This window comes from Amblyomma americanum, chromosome 3 (genome assembly GCF_052857255.1).
Source record: "Amblyomma americanum isolate KBUSLIRL-KWMA chromosome 3, ASM5285725v1, whole genome shotgun sequence".
Classification (NCBI taxonomy): Eukaryota; Metazoa; Arthropoda; class Arachnida; order Ixodida; family Ixodidae; genus Amblyomma; species Amblyomma americanum.
In genome coordinates, this window is record NC_135499.1 from 153,330,279 (window position 1) to 153,356,052 (window position 25,774).

General features: G+C 42.5%; 2 protein-coding genes across 3 annotated transcripts in view; one reads left to right on the top strand and one right to left on the bottom strand.

Moving 5' to 3' along the window:
• The window catches only part of LOC144125224 (tetratricopeptide repeat protein 37), a 46,785-nt gene extending 46,290 nt beyond the window's left edge, over positions 1-495 (top strand). For both annotated transcript variants that reach the window (XM_077658439.1, XM_077658438.1), the window contains exon 40: positions 334-495. In XM_077658439.1, the coding sequence (XP_077514565.1) occupies positions 334-438 (105 nt within the window). In that variant the 3' untranslated portion in view covers positions 439-495. The remainder of the gene's footprint in view (positions 1-333) is intronic.
• LOC144125225 (FERM domain-containing protein 5-like) lies at positions 401-25,356 on the bottom strand. The gene is made up of 13 exons (XM_077658440.1): positions 24,830-25,356; positions 23,877-23,981; positions 23,731-23,773; positions 21,596-21,674; positions 20,426-20,523; positions 18,828-18,951; positions 17,198-17,285; positions 16,416-16,504; positions 13,189-13,252; positions 10,932-11,020; positions 6,975-7,052; positions 4,790-4,971; positions 401-2,097 (listed from the first exon to the last, which is right to left on the bottom strand). The coding sequence occupies exons 1-13, from the start codon at positions 24,923-24,925 to the stop codon at positions 1,553-1,555; spliced, it is 1,680 nt and encodes a 559-aa protein (XP_077514566.1). The 5' UTR covers positions 24,926-25,356; the 3' UTR covers positions 401-1,552.
• Positions 25,357-25,774: the final 418 nt, after the last annotated feature.

The following is a 25,774-nucleotide window of genomic DNA, read 5'->3' on the forward strand; positions in this document are numbered from 1 at the left end:
TTTTACGCCGAAGAAGCGAACTGCGCGCCGGGCCTGAAGTTCGATGTGCGCAACGGGTGATACAGGTGTGGCAGCTGCAGCAAGGCAAAATTTTCAGCTGTTCCACACGATGTTGTGATGTGGCTGTTTGCGAAGTGTGGGATTTTACTGCACGGTCACATTAGAACGATGTGCTGTAGGACCACAGCAGCAATCATGACAGCAGCGCTAGTACTAGAGGAAGATGGTGCATACATTCGTGTAAATACGGTATGCACGATTTTCCCAATAAGTACTTGCTGCTGAAGTAAAATGAAAAGAGTAACCAATTCACATACCGTGCAACTCTTTCAGAAACTCGCTGAAATGGAGCAGCTGGACCTGCAGTCGTTAAACTTGAGTGAAGAAAGCAAGGCACAGATGATTTCAATGGGCGTTTTATTAATGCCTCACGATTAAAAAAGCATCAATATACAGTCTCTGGCAATAAATTTTTTTTTTTTGCTTCAGCTCACAGCAATGCGTCCCTGCTCATTATTTGCTTGCAGTACATTATCCTGGACACAAACATGAGTGCACCAAGATCTAATATGTTACAATATTGGTAACAGCCTGCAAGTCACTCTGCGGAAAGAGAAAGGGCAGATAAAGACAATGTCCACCTCCAGCATGCAGTGCAAGGTGCAGGAGTCCTGCGGAGCCTAGTCACCATTGTCACATGCCTAGGTTCGCGCGAACATCGGTGGAGCGCAGTGCTTGCATTGCATAGGGTTTACAAAACTGCGTCGCCAATCATGTGCTTTTTCCTTTGCGAGCATACCTTATTGCGCAGAGGTGCACTTTCTGCAACAGCTGCATTGCACAATTCTTGTGAACTACAATAGAAGGAAGAGGCGAAAAATGAAAAGCTCGGATGTGCGATGACACACACAGCTATACGCAAGAAATATCTGAGCAACGACCAGCGGTATGGACACAAAACTTTCTCCTGACAGAATTGAACACGGCCAAGAACACAGTACTTTCTCAGCATGAATCACACTCCTTTCCTCTGGAATGTCTACGGGAGGGGAATGCGAGCTGCCCACCACAACCTTAGAGTCAGAATGGCTATCGCCGATAGAAAAAATGCACGAAGCGGATAAAAATCTTGTACAGGGTAAAACTTGGGTGCCTTCTCAGCCTTTTGCTCTACAAATCCTACAACACAACTGATTAAAGGAGAAAATAAAAATTCTGAACACATCTAAAGAGGAAGCGAGATTTTGCATGTGCATCATGCTTTGGTGAAGAAAGGAAACTAAATGCTACGAGGCTTTACCACCCTCGACGAATCTCCCCATAACCAAAACCACAATTTTTTTTTCTTTCACTCTTCTCAACAAGCACACCTGTCCGCACAAACATAAAATAGTCTTGGGGGAATGTCCATGTATATGTGTGGTGTGAGAACGGCCAGATTTTGCTGCGAGGCTTTCTCCATTACTGGGTAGTCGCAAAACTGCTGCCAATCCGCTTTTCACATGGGGGTTCTTTTTGTGATGTATCACCATTCACCGGGTCACCAGGAGTCTCAGCGTGGGCCGAAAAGGGCGCTGATCCAAGTACCTATTGCATCCCTGGTGGGTTCGTAGTACTGCTTTCGAAGCAAGACCAGCTCTGGCAGCCTCTGCATGTCGGCAAGGGGGGCCCAGTCCCACTCCATCAGAATTATTAGCAGAAAGAGAAGCAGCAGCAGCGGCACAACAAGCCATGCCACAAGCATAACTCGTGGTGACGGTTGCGGCGTCACAAAGGCTGGCTCCTGGCTTTCACGTTCGGGCTCGTAGTCTGGTGTTGGCTGCGGGTCGAATGCCATGTCTGAAGTGGGTGTGTCTGGTGTGTTGCCATCTTCGTCATCCGCAACAGGTGTGTTTCTTGTTGGGGTCAGGTCAACGTGGAGGTCATGGTTCGGAGGTCGCAGCACAGTGGTACCATTCTCTTCGCCCGACTCGCCAGAGTCAAGGAGCTCAAGTGGTGTACCCATCCGCTTTGGCTGTTCGTCAACGGGAAATCCGTCACCAGACTCCATCGATATGGGAGGCTGCTGTGTTTGCTGTTGGTTTGTCACCGGCCCAACTGAAACAAAGCGATCACAATGCATGCAGAGAAAATCAGAATGAAATAATAGACCAAGTAATTTAAAGCTGTTAACTTAGTCCTTGGAATGCTTCTTTAGCTTTGCGGCCTTCTGGCACACACACATACAATGTTTCTGTTGATATCGGCTCTAATCGAATACAATCCAGGAATAAAGAGGCAAAGTTCCTCTAAAACGAGGCACCTCAACCAATGGCGCTGACCGGTTGTCATGATGTTGCAGTCAATAGCCTTGTAGCTGTTAGCAAGCACCTGCTAGTGGCTGCGATAGGTGCAAGGCGGGTTGATCATGACACGATAACAAAAGGTTAGAGGTTAGAGGATTCACTGGTTAGAGGGCTTCCTTCCAGGGAAATGTGCCACTTTATTCTTGAGTTGTAGCTGACAATAGTGCAAGCAGAACAGTAACAATACACATTGGGTGAAGGAATAAATCTCTTCTGGCCTATGTCACTGGCACATGTAGGGCTGGGCTGGCTTGCAAAACATGTAGCTTCTGACAGCGTGGTACAACGGCGGCGGGGGAACACTTGACAAGCATAAAACCAATTAAGAGGCAAAAGTGGGCGACTTTGCCCTTTGGAGCATGCCCCTTTGATGTCGCGTTGTTTACAAGAGGAAGAGGTGTACTGTAAACAATATACACAACTCCCTTTTCAAGTTCTTCAGCTGCTGTTGTTGCGCTGCATCCAGTTTAAGCGAAGTGGCAATAAAGCAACAGCTAACGGTAAATGCATTACCTACGTGAAATTAGCAAAAAAAATTTTCCGACAATTGCGCTTTTCGGTAATGCGATTTTTAAGCACAGCTGCTGCGGTACTTGAGCTGTAGGCGACCGCATACGGAACACGCAGTGCCGAATGGAGGCGGCTCTAGGTTTCAACTTGGCCAGCGCGCACAGCGTTCCGCCGCCAATGAGTCTCGCTTTGGTTTCTCTTCATGCTGCCACTGTTTCCTACTTCTCCACTTTCCTCCTCGCACTTTCTTCACTATCACTGTCCGTAGTCGGAGAGAGCCGATGGCACTCGGCGCAAGCTCTACTGACTGCTGCGTAAATTAGAAAAAATCGAGAAAAAAAAAAATTCCCTTGCCTAACCACCTGCTCGTTAGCGCTGAGAATTCGCAGAAAGGTGACATTTGGCGGTCAGTTTTGTTTTATGTTACGTTTGTGTGGAGTACTTGCCTGATTCGGTCAAAATTAATTGGAAATCTTTATTGCCTGTGGCGACGGCAAACCAAAACTGTGAGCTTTCGCTGTAATGATGCCGACAGCACCATCGTGCACCCTTCAGACGAATGAGCACTCTACTGAGCAGGGAGGCTGTGGAGAAGCCCATGGCAGACACACAAGGTGTGGGGAGAGGGGCAGTTGCGTGCAGCAGCGTTTTCTGCTCCCAATTTTGATAAAATAGCAGAGAAAGCACTTTCTCCCCCTTGTGTTTTGCCGCAGCCTCAATGATAGACTGCTTGTTCCTTTGGCAAGCACAGATGGCGCTATGGGTACGAGTGCTGCGAAAGCTTGCCATTTCGGTCTGCCGTCACCGCAGACAATGAAAATTTTCGATTCTCTGACCAGATCAGGCAAGTATGCCACCTAAATTTTTTTCGGTTTTCTCTGATTTATGCAACAGTCTGTATAGTTGCCAATTGTCTCATAGAGGCGCTATCTGTGGCGAGCGATGCATTACTTAGCGGTGACATCATTGGCAAGCAGACGATAGCGTGTGCTACCCCACTATTCACGCTGCTGCCATTTCCCTCCTTCTCCGCTTTCTTCCTCACCGCTCTTTTCACTAACCATCTTTTGTCCTGTGCTGCACTCTGCATTTGCTCTCTTTTATCCTCCGATGCGCTCGTTCGATCGGTTGCACCGAGGCCGGCGCCGAGGTACGCTGCTTAACGCAGGAACGGGCGCTTAAGAGCTGCGCTCTAAAAAAAATTCTCACATGATTCCAAACTTTCTCGCTGTCTTTTCTCGAAATTAGGGACCCTTAATATAAGAGAGGATGTCTAGAAATGAGCTGTGTTCTGATTGATTACTGCACTTTATTTTTCTCAAATAAGGCTGATAGATGACTAACTCAGAATAAGTTGAATGATGCTGAGATCTGCGAAATGCTCAGTTTCAGTTATCAATGCACTGCACTTATGTGCAGTGCAATAGGTGCATGCAAATTCCTCACTTTATTGCGTTCCTGGAAATCCGAAAGAGTGAATGAAATGCTTCTTCCAAGTGCGTAACACAAGTGAAATATGGCAAATAACTAATAAACAAACAATGCAAGAACATGCTTATATTTTGCCCTACACTTCCCACTAAGTAGACTTCTTAGCTAAGTGGCTGCCGGTGAGAACAGGTGAAACATGAACATCTTGGGACTAAGCAATGGCAAATAAATCCTGAATAAAAGGACCTATGCCTTCCCATTTTCTGTGCATTCTGCACAAACAAAAGTAAAGCTGCGTGTTCACTGGAAGATGACTCAGAATGGCCCGGCCTGTTGTCAAATTTTAGCTTACCCACATTTATTTAGCAACACGCATAAAAAAAAATGTGCGCGAGAATGGCATGATATTCCACAGCAAATCTAGCTGCTGTGCACTTCCGCAATAATTTCTGTAATAGCAATGCAATACAAACCGTGCTTACTGGAAGGCACAATATACCTACCAGAGTCTCGCAACGGTGAATCCTCATTAAGCAGCCTGGATGGTGAGAGTGGAGGTGCCATTGTTGTTGATGCAGCAGTTTTCTGCCGGAATGATGGCGGCCGTGTTAATGTCCTTTGGAACTGGGGCGGGTCTCTTCGAATGTTCTTCATGTCATCCATAACTTCTCGCTCCACTCGGCCGCTGTGGCAACAAAAGAGTTGCAGTACGTTGGTGGCAGTTGAGGCTATCCGGTAGGCCGAGCAATAATTCGGAATAATTATGCTTTTTGGTGTTCTACTCCACCTTCGAAGATTCTCCTAAACACAACAGCACAGCATGACAATACCCAGGTCTCTGGTTGGTAACAAATGTGACAGTGGCTTAGGTAGACCCATGTTTGAGGCTTGTTTGCAGTGCCACTACGAAATGGAAAATACAGCACCAAGATTTGGTGCATGCAAAATATGTGCAGAGGGCCTTTGCAACTTGATGTCTTGAAACCTATCAGATCTAGTGCCACAGAAGGCTGCAACACTAATGTGAATTTTCATTTTTGCTAATAACTGAAATTTGGTCAAATTATTTTTATTTCATTTTTTTTATTTACAACATACTGCTAGCCTCATTGTGGAGGCTTTTGCTGGACAGGGATAAATTACATATACACATAAAAAAAAGTTTACGGCCAGGTTAGTGCAGGAATGAAAATAGTAACAATTGCTAGCAAAATAACTTAAAAAAAAGGAACAAGGCAATGCAATACAATCCGATAAATCATGTGCACAGAAAACAAAATAAAAAACAAATTTCCAAAACAGTACACTTATTCCGATTCAAGATCTGACAATCCTTCCAAAAAAGCATCAAACGAATTACAGGTGACCTCATCATTCGGCAACGCTTTCCAATCTCGGATGGCTTGTGGAAAGAACGAAGATTTGAATGTGTCACTATGAAATCTGTACTAGGTAATGTGCTTAGTATGCTTTGTTCTCGAGTTTAATGATTTAGAAAATGACAAGTACATATTTTTATCTATTTTGAAAGCATCATTTAAAAGTAGAAAAAGAAACTTTAGCCGCAAGAATTTGGCCCTATTTTGTATTGTTGGAAGACCAGCTTTGCGTAACAGTGCTGTAGGGGAATCGCTACGGCGGTACTTGTTATAGATGAATCTAATGGCCTTTCGCTGAACGCTTTCTAATTGTTCAATGCAGTGGTTAGTCGACGGAAACCAGCAGATTATGCTATATTCTAGTACTGAACGAACAAGTGAGGTATACGCTAATAATTTGGTGTCAGGTGCAGCAGATGTTAAGGAACGCTTCAACGAATAGAGCGCAGTAAGTGCCTTAGATGTCATATACGAAACATGCCAATATGAGGCTACCAAAATAAAATTAAATGTCTTGGCTGAGGAGGACGACAACAATCACATGCTCTCTTATGGTCTCAGCAATAATAAACTCGCCTTGGGCACTCCTCTCGTAGCCCCACCTGCCAAAATCCCATTAACTATAAAACTGAAAAAGAATTTCTGCCAACAACCTCATCAAGAAAAATGAATGCTCAAAGGGATAAAAAAAAGGTAAGGTCACAATGTTTCTACTGTTTCAGCACTCAAGATGGCAAAATGCCCCCCCCCCCCCCCCCCACTACCCCCCCCCCCCCCCCCAAAAAAAAAAACATTTTACAGCCAAGGACTATCAAACCTACCCAACGAAGTTGCCACTATCATCAACCCACAAGCATTCAAGCGGCTCATTGAAAACCTCTTATCATAATTTATTTCCTTTGTTTGCCATAACCACCCACCCCCTCATGTAATGTCTCGATTGAGACCTTTGAGGAAATAAATGAATGAATGAAATAGTACTTAGCACTTTATTTCTGTGACAACATGTTGAGTTATGCACTGATCATCTCACAGTATATTACACTAATCATGAAATTGGTGAACAAGAAATTCCATGGCTACATTTACATTTTTGTTCACATATGTCATGTCTTTTCTAGCAATACCACACCTTTGCTTATTCTTCACATTTAAGCAACAAAGACTTGGCTACACATTTACCAGCAGCTGGGACAATAGCGAAACGCCACAAAGGGTGCCAGCCTTACACGATAAAAGGCACAATGAAATAATAAAGAAAAGAACAACAAACATAATAAAAAAAGACTGATGCAATGACGAAACTCACCTGTACCGCAGCCGAGAACCTCGTGAGAAGAATCCGCCCCCAGTGGTCACAGATGGCACCTCGCTTGATGAAGGCATGCTAGGAAGAGGGAGCAAGAGGTGGTGTAAGGAGACAGCACCATGGTGGCACTGAGCTAGTTCGTTCCATTCAGCCAAGATGCTTCTCTAGAAAGGATACACCTTCTCCCATTATTAATTTCAATTTCATTTACTAACTATCAATGCTGTTAATGTTTTGTCATTTATTCTGCGACTCACTGACTGAATGACTATCCGAAATGAAACAACAGTTACACTGTCCGTGTTGGTTCACGTGTAAATGCAGTTCAAGACAGAACAAGGTCTCTAACTTAGGTGAGCAATTAAGTGGAAATACAATAAAAGCTGCAAGAAAAGTGCACAAGTAATAAAAGAATGCCTATACTCGCGGACAGCTTTCTGTGGCTAAACAGCCAAGGCTGGGCAGGAAAGGGAATGAGACGGCGCTTTGTCCCATTGTTGTGGGGAATGGCCTATCTCTGCCCTAGCGACCCTGCACCTAGCCCGAACAGAGAAAAACCTACACCCCATGACACGTGGACAAAGGCACATCTCCTTCCCTTTCCTGCCTAGCCTTGGCTGCATAGCAACAGAAAGTTGTCCGCAAGTGTAAGCATCCATTTGCTGCTCCTGCCCATGCAACAAGTCTGCACCTATATACAATATTTTAGAAAGTGAACTGAGCTTTGTCAATGTTTTGTCTCTTTCAAAAGAAGAAGAAAAAAAAAACTTTTTTTCATACGGGTGTGCGAATATTCGAGATTTAAAATACAAATTGAATGTGACTGATATTTGGTTCATAACCGTATTCGAGAATTTTTGAATATTTGCTAGCGATCGTATACCGCACCGACTTTGATAAATTTGGCTGTGGCAAAACCGCAATATCTGAGTAAATTATCCGACAATCGAGTTCAAAATGCCAGGAAGAAAATACAAATGCATCCTCTTCGCTCTCTTCTCTGGTGTTTATCGCGTGGAGCGATTGCATTTGGCCGCCGATAGGCTTGACCTCGAGCGAAATGATGGCCAACCACAAGCTTCGAACAACTGCAGAGAGAGAACGCACTGCTTTTCTTTGATGCTTCCATAATGTGTTACATTCCTAACGCCGACACCCATGGCATTCGTCCCGTCGCCTTCGTACTCTCCGAGCGTGACTTCCGCCATCTCATTTTGGTCAACTATGAAGTTGGGTTTCCTCTTCAGACTGCGCCAGTTGCAATCTTGATTTGACTGCGCCAGTTGCAATCCCCTTCAGGTGGCGATGAGAGGAAACACCTCGCTGATGATGAAATCAAGGCTTCTTGATGACCCTCTGGTTCTAACTCGCAAATGTTACTCGAGGAAAGGAGAAGGTTAACTATTTATTTACAACATAAATAAAACAAGAAGAAACGAGCAAGGATAAAACTATTTACAACATGACTAAACGGTTGATCAGACGAATTCAGCCCCGGTTCAACCCAGAGCGCCTACTATTAACCCCTCTGTCTCTGCCCTTAGAGGGGACAGCAACCAATAGGGTAACAAGCGATCCCCATCACCAATCAGTGGTTAGGGAAAGGAAAATAAGGTTTCCGCCAACTAATCACAGATTGGGGAAATAATATGGACTAAACAATGGTCGGGGAAAGGAAAACCAGAACTCTGCAATTCCCTCGGCCAGCCAGACATTTGGAAAAGGAGAGGTTGCAAAAAACACACAAACATCACAAACACCACTACCATTTCCCACCGCACCGAAGTTACTACATTCCTAATTTGTTTTTCTTTCGCACACGTGCATGCGAGACAAACGTATGCCGAAGAACGATCACTCAAGGCAGTGGGTTCTTCACAGAAAAAAAAAAAAAAAGAGGAAGACAGTCGTCAAGGGAAGAATGCGCTGCATGGTCACTTGATCCTACCCAGACGTATCTCCTGCATTCCCAAAGTCTCGGCAACCCCTTGACGCCGCACAGGTCGACAGCTGTACCTGCCTAATCTTCTTCAAGAGGGGTTATGCCCGAAGAACAGACATCGGGAGACGATGGGGAGACGGGGACGGGACAGGTCCCTTTGTTGGCGATACAGCTGCCACCAAATGGTGTCCTTCTGAGTCTACAGGAGCGGCATTCCTCGCGAACAAAAGACCAGCTGGTGCCACGAAAAGTTCAGCGAACTTCACATATGATATGTGGGAAAGCCCACTTTCGGAACTTTGCATGAAGCTCCCGAAGGAGCAAGTCGGTGTGTCGCAACAGGGCAAGCAATGGTGTAAAAATCCCACCTCTTGCATGGTGCTTTGTAACCCATGCACCTCTTAAGTGGGCATAACGGCAGGCGTGACAACGATCAAAGGGCCCCCGTCACCAGGCCAAAAAATAGCCTGGCCGCGTAGTTTTGGTTTCTGAGCTTCGCCGCTGCCTCGCGGCGATGGCAGCAGTCGGCCCACACATTTGCCCATTGTTCGAACCCAGCTTCACGCCAGTTTCAAACGCCAATTGGTGCGTTACTGATAATTATTTTTCCTATTTGGAAGCAGCCTCGCCATTCTAACACCGATGTGCGCTTCCCTCACGTCTGTGTCATTTTTCTAGCACGGCAAAACTGCGCACTGGACACAGGCTACAGGCTTTTTGATGTTTGTGCAATGGAGCTTCCTCACAAAGCTTCACCACATTTTCGGCATTTTTTTTTTTCGGTGTGCGCGGGGCAATTTATAAATCTACCTTCAGGTAATTCGAAAATATCCTCCATGTCCCTTGAACTCCTCCGAATTAATGAGGTTTTACTAGCCGTCACGTTATCTTTAGGTGACAGCCATGTTTATTTTATAGGTTTCATTTTACATGACCACATTATAGGTTGGATACTGTTATGCTATCTAACCAAGCACTAATATACATTTCTGTGCGCATCATGTTTTTGTTATACAGTGCTGAGTCAGTCTGGTTTTGTTTATTTCAGCTGCAAAGAACATGCACAGTTTTGGAAAACATAAGTGCCACAGCGCTTGCCTGTATATCATTTTCTGAAATATTTTTTTCATAGTGAACAGATATTCGATTCGATATTTGAAGCCATTTCTTTTTCATATTCGCATTAGATTCGTACTCGAAACTAAAATGATGAGAAATGTTATCACATACATATAATGCAAATTAACATATTTCGGGGGTTTCAACAAATTGCAGTTAGCTTCTACGTTTTCATAAGTGAGTAGTTTTCATTACGGAAGTGTTGCAAATATTGCTATGAACCAGGAAATTTCCACAGCAACACAGCATGGCCTTAAAGGTAGTCAAAGCATAATGACTCACAGAAGGCTATAGGTTTTCAGTGATCACCACTGTACTGAACCAGATCAACACTGCTTTGAACAGCACTGAACTGAAGCACTGTACTGAACCAGAAAACTCCTCAGATTTTCCAGAAGTATTTCATGCTCAACAAAATTGCGGGCATGCTAAAACGAAATGGTTCACACCACCCATAACACATCGCAGTGTATTTACATAGGTGAGGTGGCGCAGTGAATGTTGTGCATCCGTACTGGACATTAGGCAGAGTTCAAGCGCAGTCGATACAAGAGAGTAGCTCTCATGGCAGAGAATGTAAAGGTAGTGCAATTACAGTCAAACACTATCCGAAAGAACAGGAAGAAGGGATTGCAGCATCTGCAGCATTTCCTAAATTGCTTCCTACATCTGCATTGTTCTTACATTGTTTGAAAATACCAAGGTCACCACTGAACAAGCTGCTGATAGCTAAAATGCAGTTTTAGAAAAGTAACGAGCTGGGATTAGAAAATGTATCATCTCGTTTTGCATGTGTTGAAAAGATGAGAAATAAAAACACTATGCAGTGCTACCCCAAGCAAAGTACATGAACCTTAATAAATGCAGTGTACATTTTTTTTTGCCCAGCAACTTACGTGAAAAAATAGCACTGCTCAACAGCACACTTCCACAGGTGATGGCAGGCAGACTGAGTAGGACACTTGAAGCCCATCAGATGCTTCTTCTACATAAATAAGAGAACCATGCAAAGCAGTGTGTTAGCATTGCCCGCATTCTGGGAAAAGAAAAAATAAACCTACTCTCAGACCGCCACGTAAATCAAGCGTCAGCAAGTCAGAAACCTTCAGCTGATATTTCATAATTCTGTGATTATTTCTGCCTGTGGCTAGTCTTAGTGTGCAGGCAATATAAAGGTCTTGAAAAACGAAAGATGAGCCTAAATGGCAGTTCATTTAGTGACGGTAAATTTTATTTTCACACAGCAGCAGGCAATGAACCAAGGAATAAACAGAGTTGCACAAATATGTTTCCAAGACAGGTGCAGCTCAGTCCATATTTTACGCCAATTATTTCCGAAACTACAGTGGCCACTGTCTGTACTCAAGCTAGGAGCCAGCACCTTTGTCTCATCTTTCTCATTAAAACTGCCTTTGCAGAGTTTTGCGATTCCCTGGAAATCCATCCAGAGGCCATCAGTCGGACCGGACAACATTCTGCATGGCTTGCCAGCTTAGACGCCTGCCTTCTGGGCTCTCAACAGCCAGTGTATGCAAAAGATTGGATGGGGGACAGAAGTGCATGCATAATGAGGAGAAAAATGACCACTACATCAACCCCCTTCATGACCCCTGAACCCGCTCAACGAGACCACAAACTCAACTTCTGAGAACCATGCACTTTGCAATCACTTCCCTGTTTGATCATCAGGGACAGATTTTTTTCATAGCTGCAAACTTCCCAGCTGAGTAAATGAGTTTGTATTCTAAGCCAGGCAGTCGAACTTGCGATGTCAAGTGTGACACCACAAAACCAGCCACATTTTATGACACCACTGCAGCCCATTTTGCCATTTTGAAACTTTTCTCATGTCATACGAAAAAACTAACAGAGAACACAAAGTGTCTCATTTAGTCCTGCTATTTCTCAGAAAAATTCATGAAGTGCAGCTGATGAACTTAATACCACCATCATCACTCGTAGTGTAGAAAAGCAAACCATGAGTCACCATTGGTACTTCGTATCAGTGCTGTTTTTTCTTCCAGCCGAGCTCTAATTGGCAAAGTCTGCAGATTTAACATCCTTAAAAGGTCAGTTCACCTGTACCCCCACTATATATTCCATCTCCTATTTCATACCCTTAATCCATTATCCAATACACCTGCCCATTTCCCTAACCAATGTCTTCAGGCCTCCATTTTTTTTTCTTTTTCAAATGAACCAATTCATATTAGTGTTTATAGTTCCTTAATAAAGGTGCAGATTTGAGAAGGGTGCTGTCAGGATACTTGACCAGCACTAACAGAGTACTAAACGTGCCTCTGTGTCTATGCAGGTACCACTCTGCAACCACAGCTGACACGAAGCAAGCATGACTGTGCTAGAAAGTGATTCCGCATCCATAAACAATCCACCAAGATTATCAGTCTAGCTTCAACAAAGGTGCAATACTTGCTCTGTGCAATTTAACTCAATCTCCGTGCTGCAGTGTGCTGAGCTCAACCTGATTGACACCTCAAGTCAAGTCTGTCTTACCCAGCAGCTATGTCAGCATGAGTCATGAGCAAAGCTGCACAAGAAAGTAATTTTGCATGCAGTATGTTCACTTTGCAATAAAATCACCAAGCCAATACAGGGTACTGCAACAGCCGTGGATCTGACAAGCTGGGGCGACAATATAAAGCAGGTTAGAATAAATTGCAGGCATAGACAGCATCCAATGAAGGCATGAAAACAGGTGCAGTAGCTTAAGGTGAGGGAACTTGCCACTTGCTAAACGAGCACTTCCTCGTTGAACTGCTTCCCTTATTTTGTTACATTAACAGAATAACACCAGGGACTGACCTAATGCTACATACCCACCAGCCATTGACACTTAAGCCATACCACAGCACAAACATTTCACAAGAAAAGGCTAGAAAACGCAGCCAGCAGAGAAGTTGAGAGAAGCACAGTTGGTTTTTAAACCTCAAGCTGCACTGCCTACTCGTGAGTTCTCACGAGTCAGCAAAACATGCAACAGCAATTGGGCAACAAGCCAGTGCCAACATGCTACAGTGCCCACTGTGCACAGATGAACTCACCTTTGCTTTGACGTCCTAGCAGCACAACGAAAACACATGGACAGACATTAGGCAGGACAACAAGGCAGCACACAACCTGGCACAAATTTACCTCAGGAAACATCAGGTGAATGATGAACATCTTCCCTTCATAGTTGATTTTCTGGATGTCAGGCCTAAAAACAGACAAGACAAATGGGTAAGACTGGTACCCAAGACTCTGGTCCTGTAGCAATACACAAGGAGTAAGCCTTAAGCAGGACCACGCCTTAAGAAGCTATGCATTGTGCCAAGATGAGTATCAATTGACTGTTGCTGGAGGTCATCATGCCTGCATAGGAGTATCCTCATTTAGGTATTAACACTGCCTAAATAATTAGCATTAAATGACTATTAATGATTAAGAATTAAAAGTTAAGGTTGCAATTAGAAATGAAATGCCTGATCATGCAATTTTTCATGTAGCCCTTATATTCTCAAAGCTTTTCTGTCTTTCTGTTCTTTGAAAGAAATATGTGAAAGGCTAGTGGACTGGGACACTGTAGTCACTAGAGATTGAAAGCAGCTACACAAACTAGGGCATGCCAAAGCAATGGCCAATAGAAGGCACTGCAAGCTTCAAAGTTAATAAAAAAATGGGGAAAGGGGGAGGGAGTTGTTGGTCAGAAACACAATAAATGTTCACATTTTTTTTTTAGCCTACAAGGAAAAGATGAAGGGCAAAAATAATGAGACATTTCATATAAGAATCCTGCATTAAACTTATAATACCAGAACATATTGTGCTGAAGAAACATAGAGACCGCGTGCATGATGGAATCGGGTACAAAATGAAAACCAGTTAAGCAATCATTTCCTTAACAGGAGCAATATGATGCGCTTTAGAACAGGGTAAATGCAGTGTACAGCATGCACTCACAAAGTGGACTGTAACTGTGGGCACATCCTTGTCATAGCGTGTAACTTCTGCCCTCTTACTACAACTGATTTTACTGGTCTTACTACTGCAGTCAACACACACGAATCAGACAACCTGCCTTTAGTGCTTGCAGAATCTACGAACATAAACAGCAACAGCTGTAATGTGAAAAATTCAAGACTTTTAAAGTCTGCTTTCAATCACACATATTTCCTTGTCTCATGAGGAAAAGCGCGTACTGAACACATCGCCAGTTTTTGTATTTCCCATATTTGCTACATGTTATCCACAGTCCAATAAGATGTGTCTGTGAAATATGCAATAAGCAATTTGATTTTAATAAAAATAAGTTGATGCAGCACTGCTCTATCGAGAAACCATAAACACACAATGTTTTGAAAGAAGATATATTCATTGATTTTTGCACATCTTTGGCAACACTAAGGGTTATTAGGAGCAAAACTGCAAATAGTTTCCAAGAGAACCGATGTCATGAAAAATCAACAAGGGCTGCTGAACTGGAATGACTACGCAAATGCCATAATATCCTATCCTTCTAGTATAACAGCTATAGAAGGCTTACACCGCCATTTTCTCCTTTGAAAACAAATGTCTTGCAAAACAGATCTGAATTCACACTGCACTATGATTACAGCCAGCTCGTCACATTCAGAATGATAAAACTACTTGATTAGTGTACTTTCATCAATGTTGCTGCAGCGGTCTCAACTTGCAGAACCAGAATTTAACCAGCGCTTCTTACGTGGGACTACCCCACACAACGTTTACAAATCACTTGAACAGTTTCAAAAATTATTTGCAGGACAGAAGTCAAATAATAAATGCGGCAATAAATGACTCCGCCACACTGAATCTAACTCAAACAGTGTACCAAGGCATCTCGCTGTCATGAGTGACCTCGAATATCTAGTAATAGAGTGACTATTCAACAAAATTTAAAAAAAATACTCCTACTTACACGATATGATCTGCAACAACAATGAATTAATATCATGCTTGCACAATGCACAAAATTTTTGCAAGCTTTGTTCCTATTCTAGCGATTAACTCGGCACGTGCTTGGCCAGCTGATTAGATGGATGAAAGAAAACTACATGCATGCAGAAATCTCCATCACAAAATACTTTGCAACACAGGCAGGAAAAACTGCAACACAAATACAATGATTTATGGCTTGCGATGTGAATGTTGTCTCTGAGCTGTGAATTATATTCCTAAGTCACAGCTCAGAGAGAGTGATGACACCTTATAATATGCATAGTCAGCCCTCAGCGAACTGTATTTAAGGAGATTATGAATCTAACTAGGGGTGTGTGAATAGTGGCAGTAGTTTCCAAACTGAATTGAATATGTCTAGTGCCGCTATGGTACTGTATCTATAATACGAATACCTAGTCTAGCTAACAACCGAACTGGCAAATAGAATAGCGAATGAACCAAAACATATATGAATCGAATATTCGCATAAATATTTGATTTGACTGGCGGCATGCGAGTAAAAGCAGCGAAGCACTAGCGGCACGGCTAGGGCGCTATAACTCATGCAGTTATTGCTACAGGTGCTGAAAGATGCAACAGTGATCCCTACTAGGGGGACACAACACTGAAGCAGCACATGAGAAATCTAATTTCTGTTACTACTGATTAGCAAATGAACTATCACATCTCTGTAGATGAGATGGGCATGAGACATGGCCTCACATTACATGCAATGCGGCAGGTGGCAGGATTAGCTAAAACTTGCTGCACCTTGCTATGTTGTCCTATTTTGACACACATGCATGAGAATTATGAATGCTGTCACACAAACACATTGCATCACGGTGGTGAACCTTTCTGCCCGCATACAGTGATAGCAGCAGGGTGCGGTGCAATGGCAAGGTGGGTGCTGTTTTTGGAGCTGTCGTTGAAGAACACCATGGCGTCATCATACTGATCATTCAAAAATTATTTGAATACTTGAAAACATACTTTAACAGTTTCAAATAGATTAAAACATGCACTATGTAAAGCATGCACAAGGAACTTAAACAGGAGGATATCTGATTTGCTTTTAGAATATTTTGAATATTCACACACCCCTAAACCAAACCATGACCTTTAGCCTTTTGTGGAAAAATTGAAACATCTCTTTTAGAAAAAATAAAATCCTGATTTATTAAAAATATGTAGCAAGCATGTCAAACAATTTCTCTGGCAGTGATTAACAATGAGTAGATAAATACACGAGTATGAAATGAAAGTCGAAGTAAGCAAAAAGTGCTTGCCACCAATATTTCAAAAGTGCTTTAGTAAGCGAACTAAGAAGTAGGAGCAACCCTGAGTGTGGTGCTTGCCTTATTTAGGAAAAGCAATTGATACTTGAAATTGTCGCAGCTTTTTTTTTCTTGCTTGCTTACCACTTGAAGTGATGGGTCTTGCGACTGCCTTGGAAGGTAAGGATGCCTGCATAATTGATGCCCAGGTACAACTGATTTCCTTTGTGGTCCTGTAGACAAGACATTCCAGTCTATAACAACTGCCTTAAAATCCGCAGGAAATGATCAAAATGTTGACTTGAAACTTTTTAACACCGATATCGTGACTAAAACTAGTAATTCAGCACATGTAGCACAATCGAGATGAAAATTGACAAGTTCAGATAATACTGCTAAAAATTTGTGACCTATCTCATCTTGCCGACCAAACACATATACATGCATTAAATAAATATGCTTAATTTCGAAAATAAACACCATCCTCAACGATCATGCAAATTTACTACAGCATACCTAAATACCTCTGTCAACAATACCAAAAGTAATGATCAGGATGGTGAAAGCCCATTGGTCCGCCATTAGTAAAGTAAATGACAGAGTAGCAAAAAGAATCATCACTATCTTTAGCAACACAAGGCCATAGTGCAAGTAGGAATTTCAAACCCTTCATTGGCCGGAGGCACCTAATCACAAATCCACACTGCAGGCTTACATCCTATCCATGGCGGCCTAGTTTTGATGGCGGCCAAGTGCAAATATACCTGTGCGCCGAGACTCCAGTACAAGTCAAAAAACCCCAAGCAGCAAAAACTTGACCCTGAGCCCTCTACTACAGCATGCCTCATGAAGTGGGCATAGTTTTGGTACATAAAAACCCATTAACTAACACACTTTCACAACAGAAGTGCACAAGATATGCATACCTTGACAGGATGTGGGTCAACACCATATGTGTCAAGGAGGCAAGCCTTGCGCAGAAAGTTGGCCTCTGCCATGGCTGGCACTTGGCCTCTGAAAGCAAACAGGACCAACTGCATCACTGCTTTGAACTGACATGAGTAATAGATGCTTTGAATTGCAGTTTGCTGCCAGCGGGCACTGTCGTGTCATTAACAGCAGGCAGTCACAGTGTAGTGCAGATCATGGTGTCTATGCAGCGCACAGCAAGGAGGACAGATTCAAGTAATTTACACTTCCCATGAATAGACCCACCCCGAATTTAATTAATGCACATGAAGATTTTCAGCAATCATGTACCTAACTGCAGTCCACTGGAGAAAGTCTAACATGAAGCAGAGATACAGCGCAACGTCTTATGTTATATGGCTGCTTCTTCAAATAAATATGCCCATATACATCAGTGCAGACTAGGCTGCTCAAGAGTACAGAGCACAAAAGAGAAAAAAAGAGACTGATGGCATTATTGTGACCCTAGCAGGGGCTGACATCCTATGCAGGGATTGACATCCTCTGAGCTTACCTATCTGTGCTTATTCATGGCATACATACTTGCTAATCACATTTTAGCTGAAGCTCATGAATGCTTAGAGAGCTGGAGATGCCGAATTTTTCATTGCATGTTTTTCCTTTGGAATTATGCATGCTACAGGGTAAACATGGATCACCAAATGAAATCTGCCTGCACCCAGTATTAATTTATAACTTAACTTTTTTTCTCCCATTTAGCTTGTTTCAGCAGGTGAATGATGGTGAGGTGAATGATGGTATTTGCGCAAAGTCACAAGCAGATATGAGATCATGCGAGGCATACAAAAACTACAATATAATCGCTGATTTATCATTTTAATTCACTTAAACTTCTATGCTACCATGTTCTGGAAGCCGGAATAACAGCTAGTGAGCAAACAGCTATTACACTGTAGTTTTTCTATGCCTCAAAAGACCTTGTACCTATTTGTGAAGTATAACCCCCTGCATTCAGCAGCTGAAATCAAAACTGAAATTACACAGAAGGAGAAATAAACACGTAAATTATTTACTTGGTGTACATGAATTTCACATAGTGGCCTATGTTTAGTGATGCCTTGCACATCATTCCAAAAGCAAAAGCACTACATAAAATTTGATATCTCTGCCCTTTCAAAACATAAACTTATCTCAGTGTGCAGCAGGAAACTGATGTCATTACAATTTGAAGTGGTGGATATACATTCTCCAGTAATACTATAAACTAGGCAAGTCAGCAAACCGACATGATGAAAACACTGTGCTGCGAACAAACAAGGGCAGAGTCATGACATCCATTTCCACAGATGTACAGCATTTGTCAAAAATATATAGCCAAGCAGTTTGCTTTAAGCTGTGTGGCAGGGCTCTCTAGCACATTTGGCAGTCCTAAGCTTGGGAGGTTTGAGGATGAGAGCTCCTCCCATCTTTGAAAGATTACGGTCGCTGAGGATGTAAAACCAGCCATGTTTCAGGACCCAAGCAAACTCCTTGGGCTGTTTATTTTTGACAAAGGCTGTATATACAACAAAGCGTTTGCTTGCAATCTGCATAGGTAAAGGTAAGACGAATAGAAACTAGGCCAACCTGAGTTGCTGCTGGTGAATCTCGGCGATCTTTTCCTCAAGACGAGGGGTCTGTTTCAGAAGGAGCTTGAACTCAGAGACATAGTTGTCCCCATGTTCCTCACTGTCATAATCTCCAAGTTCAGCTGTATGTGAAAACAAACCAACATATAGCACAACATATTACTAACATATTATATAGTAATATGATAATTATCACCTATTAAATGTTACTAACATACTGCACCATTGTTCGACCCAATTTGCATGTGATCTCTGGGACCTGTGCCAAGTTAATCACATTAACTTACTAGAACCAGTGCTTACTATAACTGTGTTGCAAGTTCCATTTTTTTTTGTCTACTTGCATGCATCTAGTACTACTCAAAGTATAAGCTAACCTCCCCAACCTTGTATGTATAACTATTGTATTATATTTTACTGTATTGTATTTTATAGTATTGTATTATATTGTCGGACCATCTTTCGTTTTTTGTACAAACATGCAAAACTGGAATGACCTTCCTGCTACTGCAGTTATCCATCACAACTACGACCACTTCAAGCACTTCATCAAACAACTAATCTATATATAGAAACGCCCACTCCAGGTGCCGATTTATGTGTTACTCCTGGAGGGGTTGGTTGGGGGTGGTCCTATCTGAGCCATGTATTTTGGCTACCTTGACCGTAAAATGGGATTCGGCGTGGCTTTCCTATGAGAAATTTCTCACTTGGGAGGGAGGCAACCTGCACGCCATAAATCCACCCCTCCTGTAGAACCTTTCACGAGGCATTCAAGGTATTGAAAATAAATATATATTGTCAATAACTGCAATACCATTTACCTAAAGAACAATTCTGATTGCCTACCAGTCCAGGGAAAGCCCCACAAGATATGACAGTTTCCAGGCAAAAATTATTTTGATACATGGTGATCCGTACGGCACAAAATTAGTTAATACTACACCAGAGAACACAATTTGGAGCTGAGAATAGTTTACAACCTTCATCCTATAGATAGAGATTCAAATCAGGATTCTGATTTCATTCATAGGCAATCCTAATACAGCTAGCATGCCCTGCAGCTCTGTAGGCTATGTTCGATCATTAGCATAACTGAGGAGAACAGTAATTCATACTGCGAGTGTAGCTTCCCATTAACAGCTTCTCATCAAGTAGAATTGCAAGTAGAATTGTATACCTGATTTCTGTTTTTTGTGTCTGTAGTTATTTTTGCCCCGTACAAAAAAAAAAGAAAAAGGAAAACGCACCGCTTCTCAGCTTTGTTCAGCTCGTAAAAAGATATTTATGCTATTTTGATCTGTGCACTGTTTGTCCCAACAAAGTGTGACCCTCGTCAGGCAGTTTGCTGTCTTTAGTCATGTCCCCTGAGACAATAGTTCTGTATTATTGTCTCGAATAAATAAAAATAAATATAAACACAATAAAAGTTGGCATAGGGATTACAAATGATAAATGCTTTCATCAAATAATTTACTGGTCTTGCAAGCTCTTAAATGGGCCTAAAATGTATGTGTCAGAAACTGTCAACAATATCCACCAGCATAAAAAAGCTATGCACCTTGGCTGAAGCTGAAAAAGACATAGGGTACATACACTGAATCACCAAAGCGGCAAGCAAAGCAGAGTCATTTGGAGGGCAATAGAGGCGTCCATGAAGCAGATCTCTTCTCAATTGAAGAAAAATCTGGTACCTGAAATAATAATAATAATTGGTTTTTGGGCAAAATTGAGAAAATACCACAAACTTACTGCACGATATTTCTGATGTTAGACTGCAGTATGCAAAACTAACTAAACTATGCAATATGGCTTGCAGTCCTTATTTCGCATCATGCACTCCACACTATTACTATTTACCTACGGCACTTTCTGGTGTATAAGCTGCACCCTCTTGCAAATGGCAGTTAAAAAAAAAATTGCCCATAAGTTGTCTCAAGAGTACAAGATGCACTTATAAATTTGCTAAGCGCTACAAAAGTGTGCCGAGCATCCTTTCATTACAGAGTGTGAAAGAAATACATGCTGTCGCCAGCTGCCGTGTGCAGATGATCCTTGCACTCCGACCAACGTGCCTTCTTTTGTTGGCTTCATCGACAGGGGCACTCTTGCGACTTTCAACCAGACCTGGCTAATTTTTTTGCTAACATTGAACTGACACCCTCCTGTTCAGTTCTCATTCTTTAGCGAATATTTAATAGCATGCAACTTGAATTTTGCATTGTATCTCCTTCGACTCGCAGGCAGCGTCATGTTGAACAAGAACAATGCGTGACTCGCGTGATGCCAAATAGAAGTGAACATACTGACACTGAAATCAAAACTTTCAAGAATATGGCAGGGCTGGATCGATCGTGAGATTCTGCCCAGAAGATAACATTTAAAAAAACAACTTGATTCTTTCCTCTCTTACATATCAATTTTATTTTCAAATTTAGTTATTGCGTGTGACAAGGGATGACACGCAAAGACACATCATTTTTGACTGCATATAAGTTGAAGCGTTCTATAAGACAAAAAGACAAATAACGCAGAAAAAAAAGTGACTTATACAGCACAAAATGTGGTACTATGCAGTCAGTTCCACAACTAAGAGAACACATAGCACAGAGATGGAAGGATATGCAAACAAGAAATGGCATTAAATTAAACCACTTTGAAAATAGCTATTAGAGCAATAAGTGATAACGGCAAAACAAAACACATCGATATTAGGAACACAAATTCTGACATGAAATTTCAAGCTGCAGTCAGTACAACACTCACCTCGTTATTTCTTCCTTGAGCCGGAAGGGGTCTTGAGGATAGAACTTGACACGGAAGCAGAAAACGATGGGATTCATACCTGGCACGCATAAAAATAGACATTAGTTCGTATCTGCAAATATCCTCTTCAGGCACAGTGTTCACATTTGTGTACGCTACCTAAACACTATTGAATCTTGCCTATACAGATACAGGGCGCAGCTTCCACAAATGTGGTTGCAAAAAATGTGCTAATGCCTGAACAAACTTGAGTAAAACAATGTCAAGTAAGGCATGCGAAATGAACACACTAATCTGTTCGTTTTAATGAATGGCATCACATATTACGGTAGCTGTTGTATGGCAACAGTGAGTGTCAGTTGTCTGCTTTTTTTTTTTTTGCGAGCATAACGCTTTAAAATGCCTGAAATGTGTTGATTTGTTTAGATAACAATTTATTGTGACAGGAATGAGTCAAAAGGAGTATAATTGAGACCTTGAAAAGTGCGTGGAGTCATGATATGGATATATGAGGGTAAGACAGAATTATGATTACTGACTTCTCGGGGAGGCTGAATTTTCTTGTGAGCAATCCTGGCATGTTCCTTACAAAAATCTGGTTGAAAGTTTTCCCCCAACTGGGTCCTTATTCGCATATGAAGGGTATATACACAGGCACTAGCAAGATATAAAGCAACCTGACCTTTTTGTACCGATTTTTCTCACCAGCACAGCAACTGTGAAATCACTGACTCTAGGCCATTTTGTTTAGGGCAGATGGACAGTGGCAACCATGCATATACAACAAGCTTAGGCTATTATTATGTGCGAACTTTGGCGAGACACGTAATGAAATCATGCAAGGACACTCGGTATTCCTTTGATGTAAAGCTTAAATGAAAGAAAATGAAATCTTAAACTTGACTTGAACCACAACTCTCAAGATGTAGAACTCATAAACTAAAACACCTTGTATTTAATCTAAAATCACTAATAAATCACTATGCCTCTAGCTAGCCCAAACAAGTACTTTAGAGTTGACAAGTTTTTCAGATCAAGCTAAATTCCTCGTATGTACTATTTCACTGCTGCTTGCTGTGTATCACACTATCCACAGCAAATATTGTAAAATTGCGGCGCTGTTTACTGCGTTCTTTTTTTTTCACCTGCATACGCCGGCAGAACACTTTGCTTTTGGATACAATCCAATTTTTTTCCCAATTTCTTCACTTTGAGGGTTTAGGAAAGTTGGGTTAAACCAGACTTCTACTAAAAAACTGTCCTTCTGAAATGCTCTCTGCAACAAGACAAACCGAGGTATCCCATAGAACTTGAAAGTACCCTCAACCCACTTCACAAACGTCTCCACAGCTAATTTTTGGCAATATAATTCTTGTCAACCTCCTTTGACTCATTTTTAATCCTCATCATCCAAAGCATGGCTTCACTTCGAGGTTGAACAAAACCTGTCCAAACCCTGAACAGAGGTCGGCATCATCTGTGTCAAATATTACTTATCAGAAGGACACTCCATTCTAAAGGCTATAGCACATGTCAAATGGCAGCTTCAACATTGAATGACTATAGTTCCGGTCAGAGTCTATGCGCAGAAACCAGACAGGTATAGAATAAGTATGGAAATGTTGAGAGTACAGATGGGCAGGAAATGAGATACATCACTGGGAAAAAGAAATATATGTGGCTTTTACGGCTTACTCATGAAGTTATACTATTTCTATCCAATTTTGGATTCCGCATATAGTGTACAATTGCCTTCCCCCCCAACCACTCCCTTAATTCAGATATAAACACAACCAAAAACCAACGGTCCCTACATACTGGTAACATGGTTCCATGAGATAGAATTCAATTGCTAGCATGTCTGAACAATGTCTCAAAACAACAACGAAAAAACAACATGAGGGTGCTGATCTACAACATATAAACACTATCACTAAAACATACTGTGAATTACATCAAAAATGCCTGAATCTGTGTTTGTCATAAGTGCACACAAGAGTGTATCTTGTGGAAATAACTCTAGATAAATTTTTGCTTTAGCCACAAGTTCTTCAATTACGAATAACAAAACTCCGTCATAATGGATGGCATTTCAAAGAAACCTATTATAGTAACATGAAAATGTGAAAGCTCACCTTTCACCTGCTTTATCACCGGTTTTGTGAGATCCAGCCAGTGCTATGAATGAACAGTGAAGTAATGTAGACTTAAGCTGTGAACTCATGCTTAGCTCAAAGCTGAGGTATTAACTCATGCGAAGACAGCTTTATGATATACACACCCGCTGCTTGTGACTATCGACATATCTGAGGCCAAAGTAGTCCTTCTCCAAAAGGTTCAGGGCATTGCACACATAGTCAAGTATGTATTGGCCTTTGCAGAGATGCTGCAAAAGAAATACATGAAAATTCAATTCCAAATGTCAGGATTTATTTATTACGCATTTCGCGAAAAGGAAAAAACAACAACAGTACATCTTATAACGCATTGCTCCGACAGCGGCAAGACAAATTTCTTCGATTGTACATGCACGAAAAAAGAAAGAAAAAAAAACTTGGTCGCATTCCGTAACAACAGCATACAAGGAGCCGCGCTCGGCGACCGTGGGAATCTAATTGGCGTTATGACGCTGTTACGTAACAGCGGCAAGCAATGTGCAGTAAGTATGAGCAGGAAACAAGTTTCGCAGCCTCCACGGCCACGCATAACAATTTGTTCACGGTCAAGAGTTTTAAAACGGTTCTGATCGCCAGAGAGGACGTGTTAGCGGCGTTTCTACTGCAGCCTCAAACGACTCCAGACGCTCGCTATCTTATCCTCAGCACAGCGCAAACAGATGATAGCACCCAAACATTCATCGATCAAAACAACTGCACAGGATCGGAGTATCCCTGAACAAAAATAAAGCACAGAAAAACGTGCTTAGACTCAGGTTTTTCAAGTCCAGGATGCGTGGAGTTGACCCGAACAGGGAAAACTCGCTGACAAAGAAAATCCTTAATCCGTAACATCCAAGGAGGTTTTGAAAGGAAAATATGAAACTAAAGTGTAAGCAACTGCCACACACACTATAATACACAAATTTACACGGGGCCTTTCAAGCAATCAGCTTTTCGGCGAAATGCCTACTCGTGAACCGCTTTCTACGCGCTCAGCCCACGCGGACGTGGTGGGCTGGGTCGTAGTCGTAAAACTTGGCTCAGAAACCGCGGAGTTCTCCACTCTGACTCTCACCTGAAAATCACACTGCAACACTTCGCTGTCGTCCAGCAGGCGTATGGTGCACTTGTACTCGGTATTGACGTCCTTCTTGCTGCCCAATTTGAACATTGTGGCTCGCGGGGGCTGGCTCTGGGAGCCGAGGTTCCGACACAGGTGCTAGTCCCACAGTCGACGGCACTTGACGCTGTCTCCAGGAGCCAAACAACCTGCCATCAACATTTCTATCCTCGCACCAGACGCCAACAGCAGCAGCCGAGCAGCGGGGAAAGAGCGTTGCATGATGCAAACCTCCTCGCCACGCGAACGGCGAGCGTGCTGCTGTAAACCGTGGACACCGCGGCAGCAAGCATCACAACGCCGGGCCCCTAACCTCGGCGGACAGGCCCTGGCAATGGTCAGCGCCACGCACTGCTGAACACTGGACGGCGGCTATGCAGTCATACAATGCCGGGGTCAAGGAACTGCATCGACAGGCTAGAAACAGCGCATCGTCGCGATCGCTCCCGATGCTCGCGGACTGGGCACCAACGCACACCCACAGCAACGCTGTTAGCAGCTTGTTCGTTCTTCACCCAAAAATGTGCTTTGAACGTAAGAGAACCGGTGGCGCTGTTTACCTACTTCAAAAGAAGACGCGAATTTGTTATATGTAAAAAAAATCGCAATTTTCTTATTAAATGGCACATTTGCAGCAAGTGAAATGCAATATACTTTGTATACTAGAAAATAAGAGAGCAAAATGCTTATGTAATTTTAAGGTTAAACACAACAACCTATCATTACGTTAGAAACCTGGCGGAAGAAAGCTGAACTAACGCCTGGCGACGCGAACTGCCTTTTTGCGGTGATCTGCCTTCAAATAAGGTTGGTCTGATCCTCGCTCTTGTAGTTCTCGTTTCCGACGTCGCGACGCGCAGTGACGCGCTATTCCGTGGTTACGCGTGGTCGCTCGCCTCT

Coding starts and splice junctions, on each gene's coding strand:
- LOC144125225 (XM_077658440.1), bottom strand. CDS start 24,925: ATGTTCAAATTGGGCAGCAAGAAGGACGTCAATACCGAGTACAAGTGC. Junction 23,774..23,876: donor TCGATAGTCACAAGCAGCGG/GTGTGTATATCA, acceptor GTTCATTCATAG/CACTGGCTGGATCTCACAAA. Junction 17,286..18,827: donor ATTCACCAGCAGCAACTCAG/GTTGGCCTAGTT, acceptor GTTTGCTTTCAG/AGGCCAAGTGCCAGCCATGG.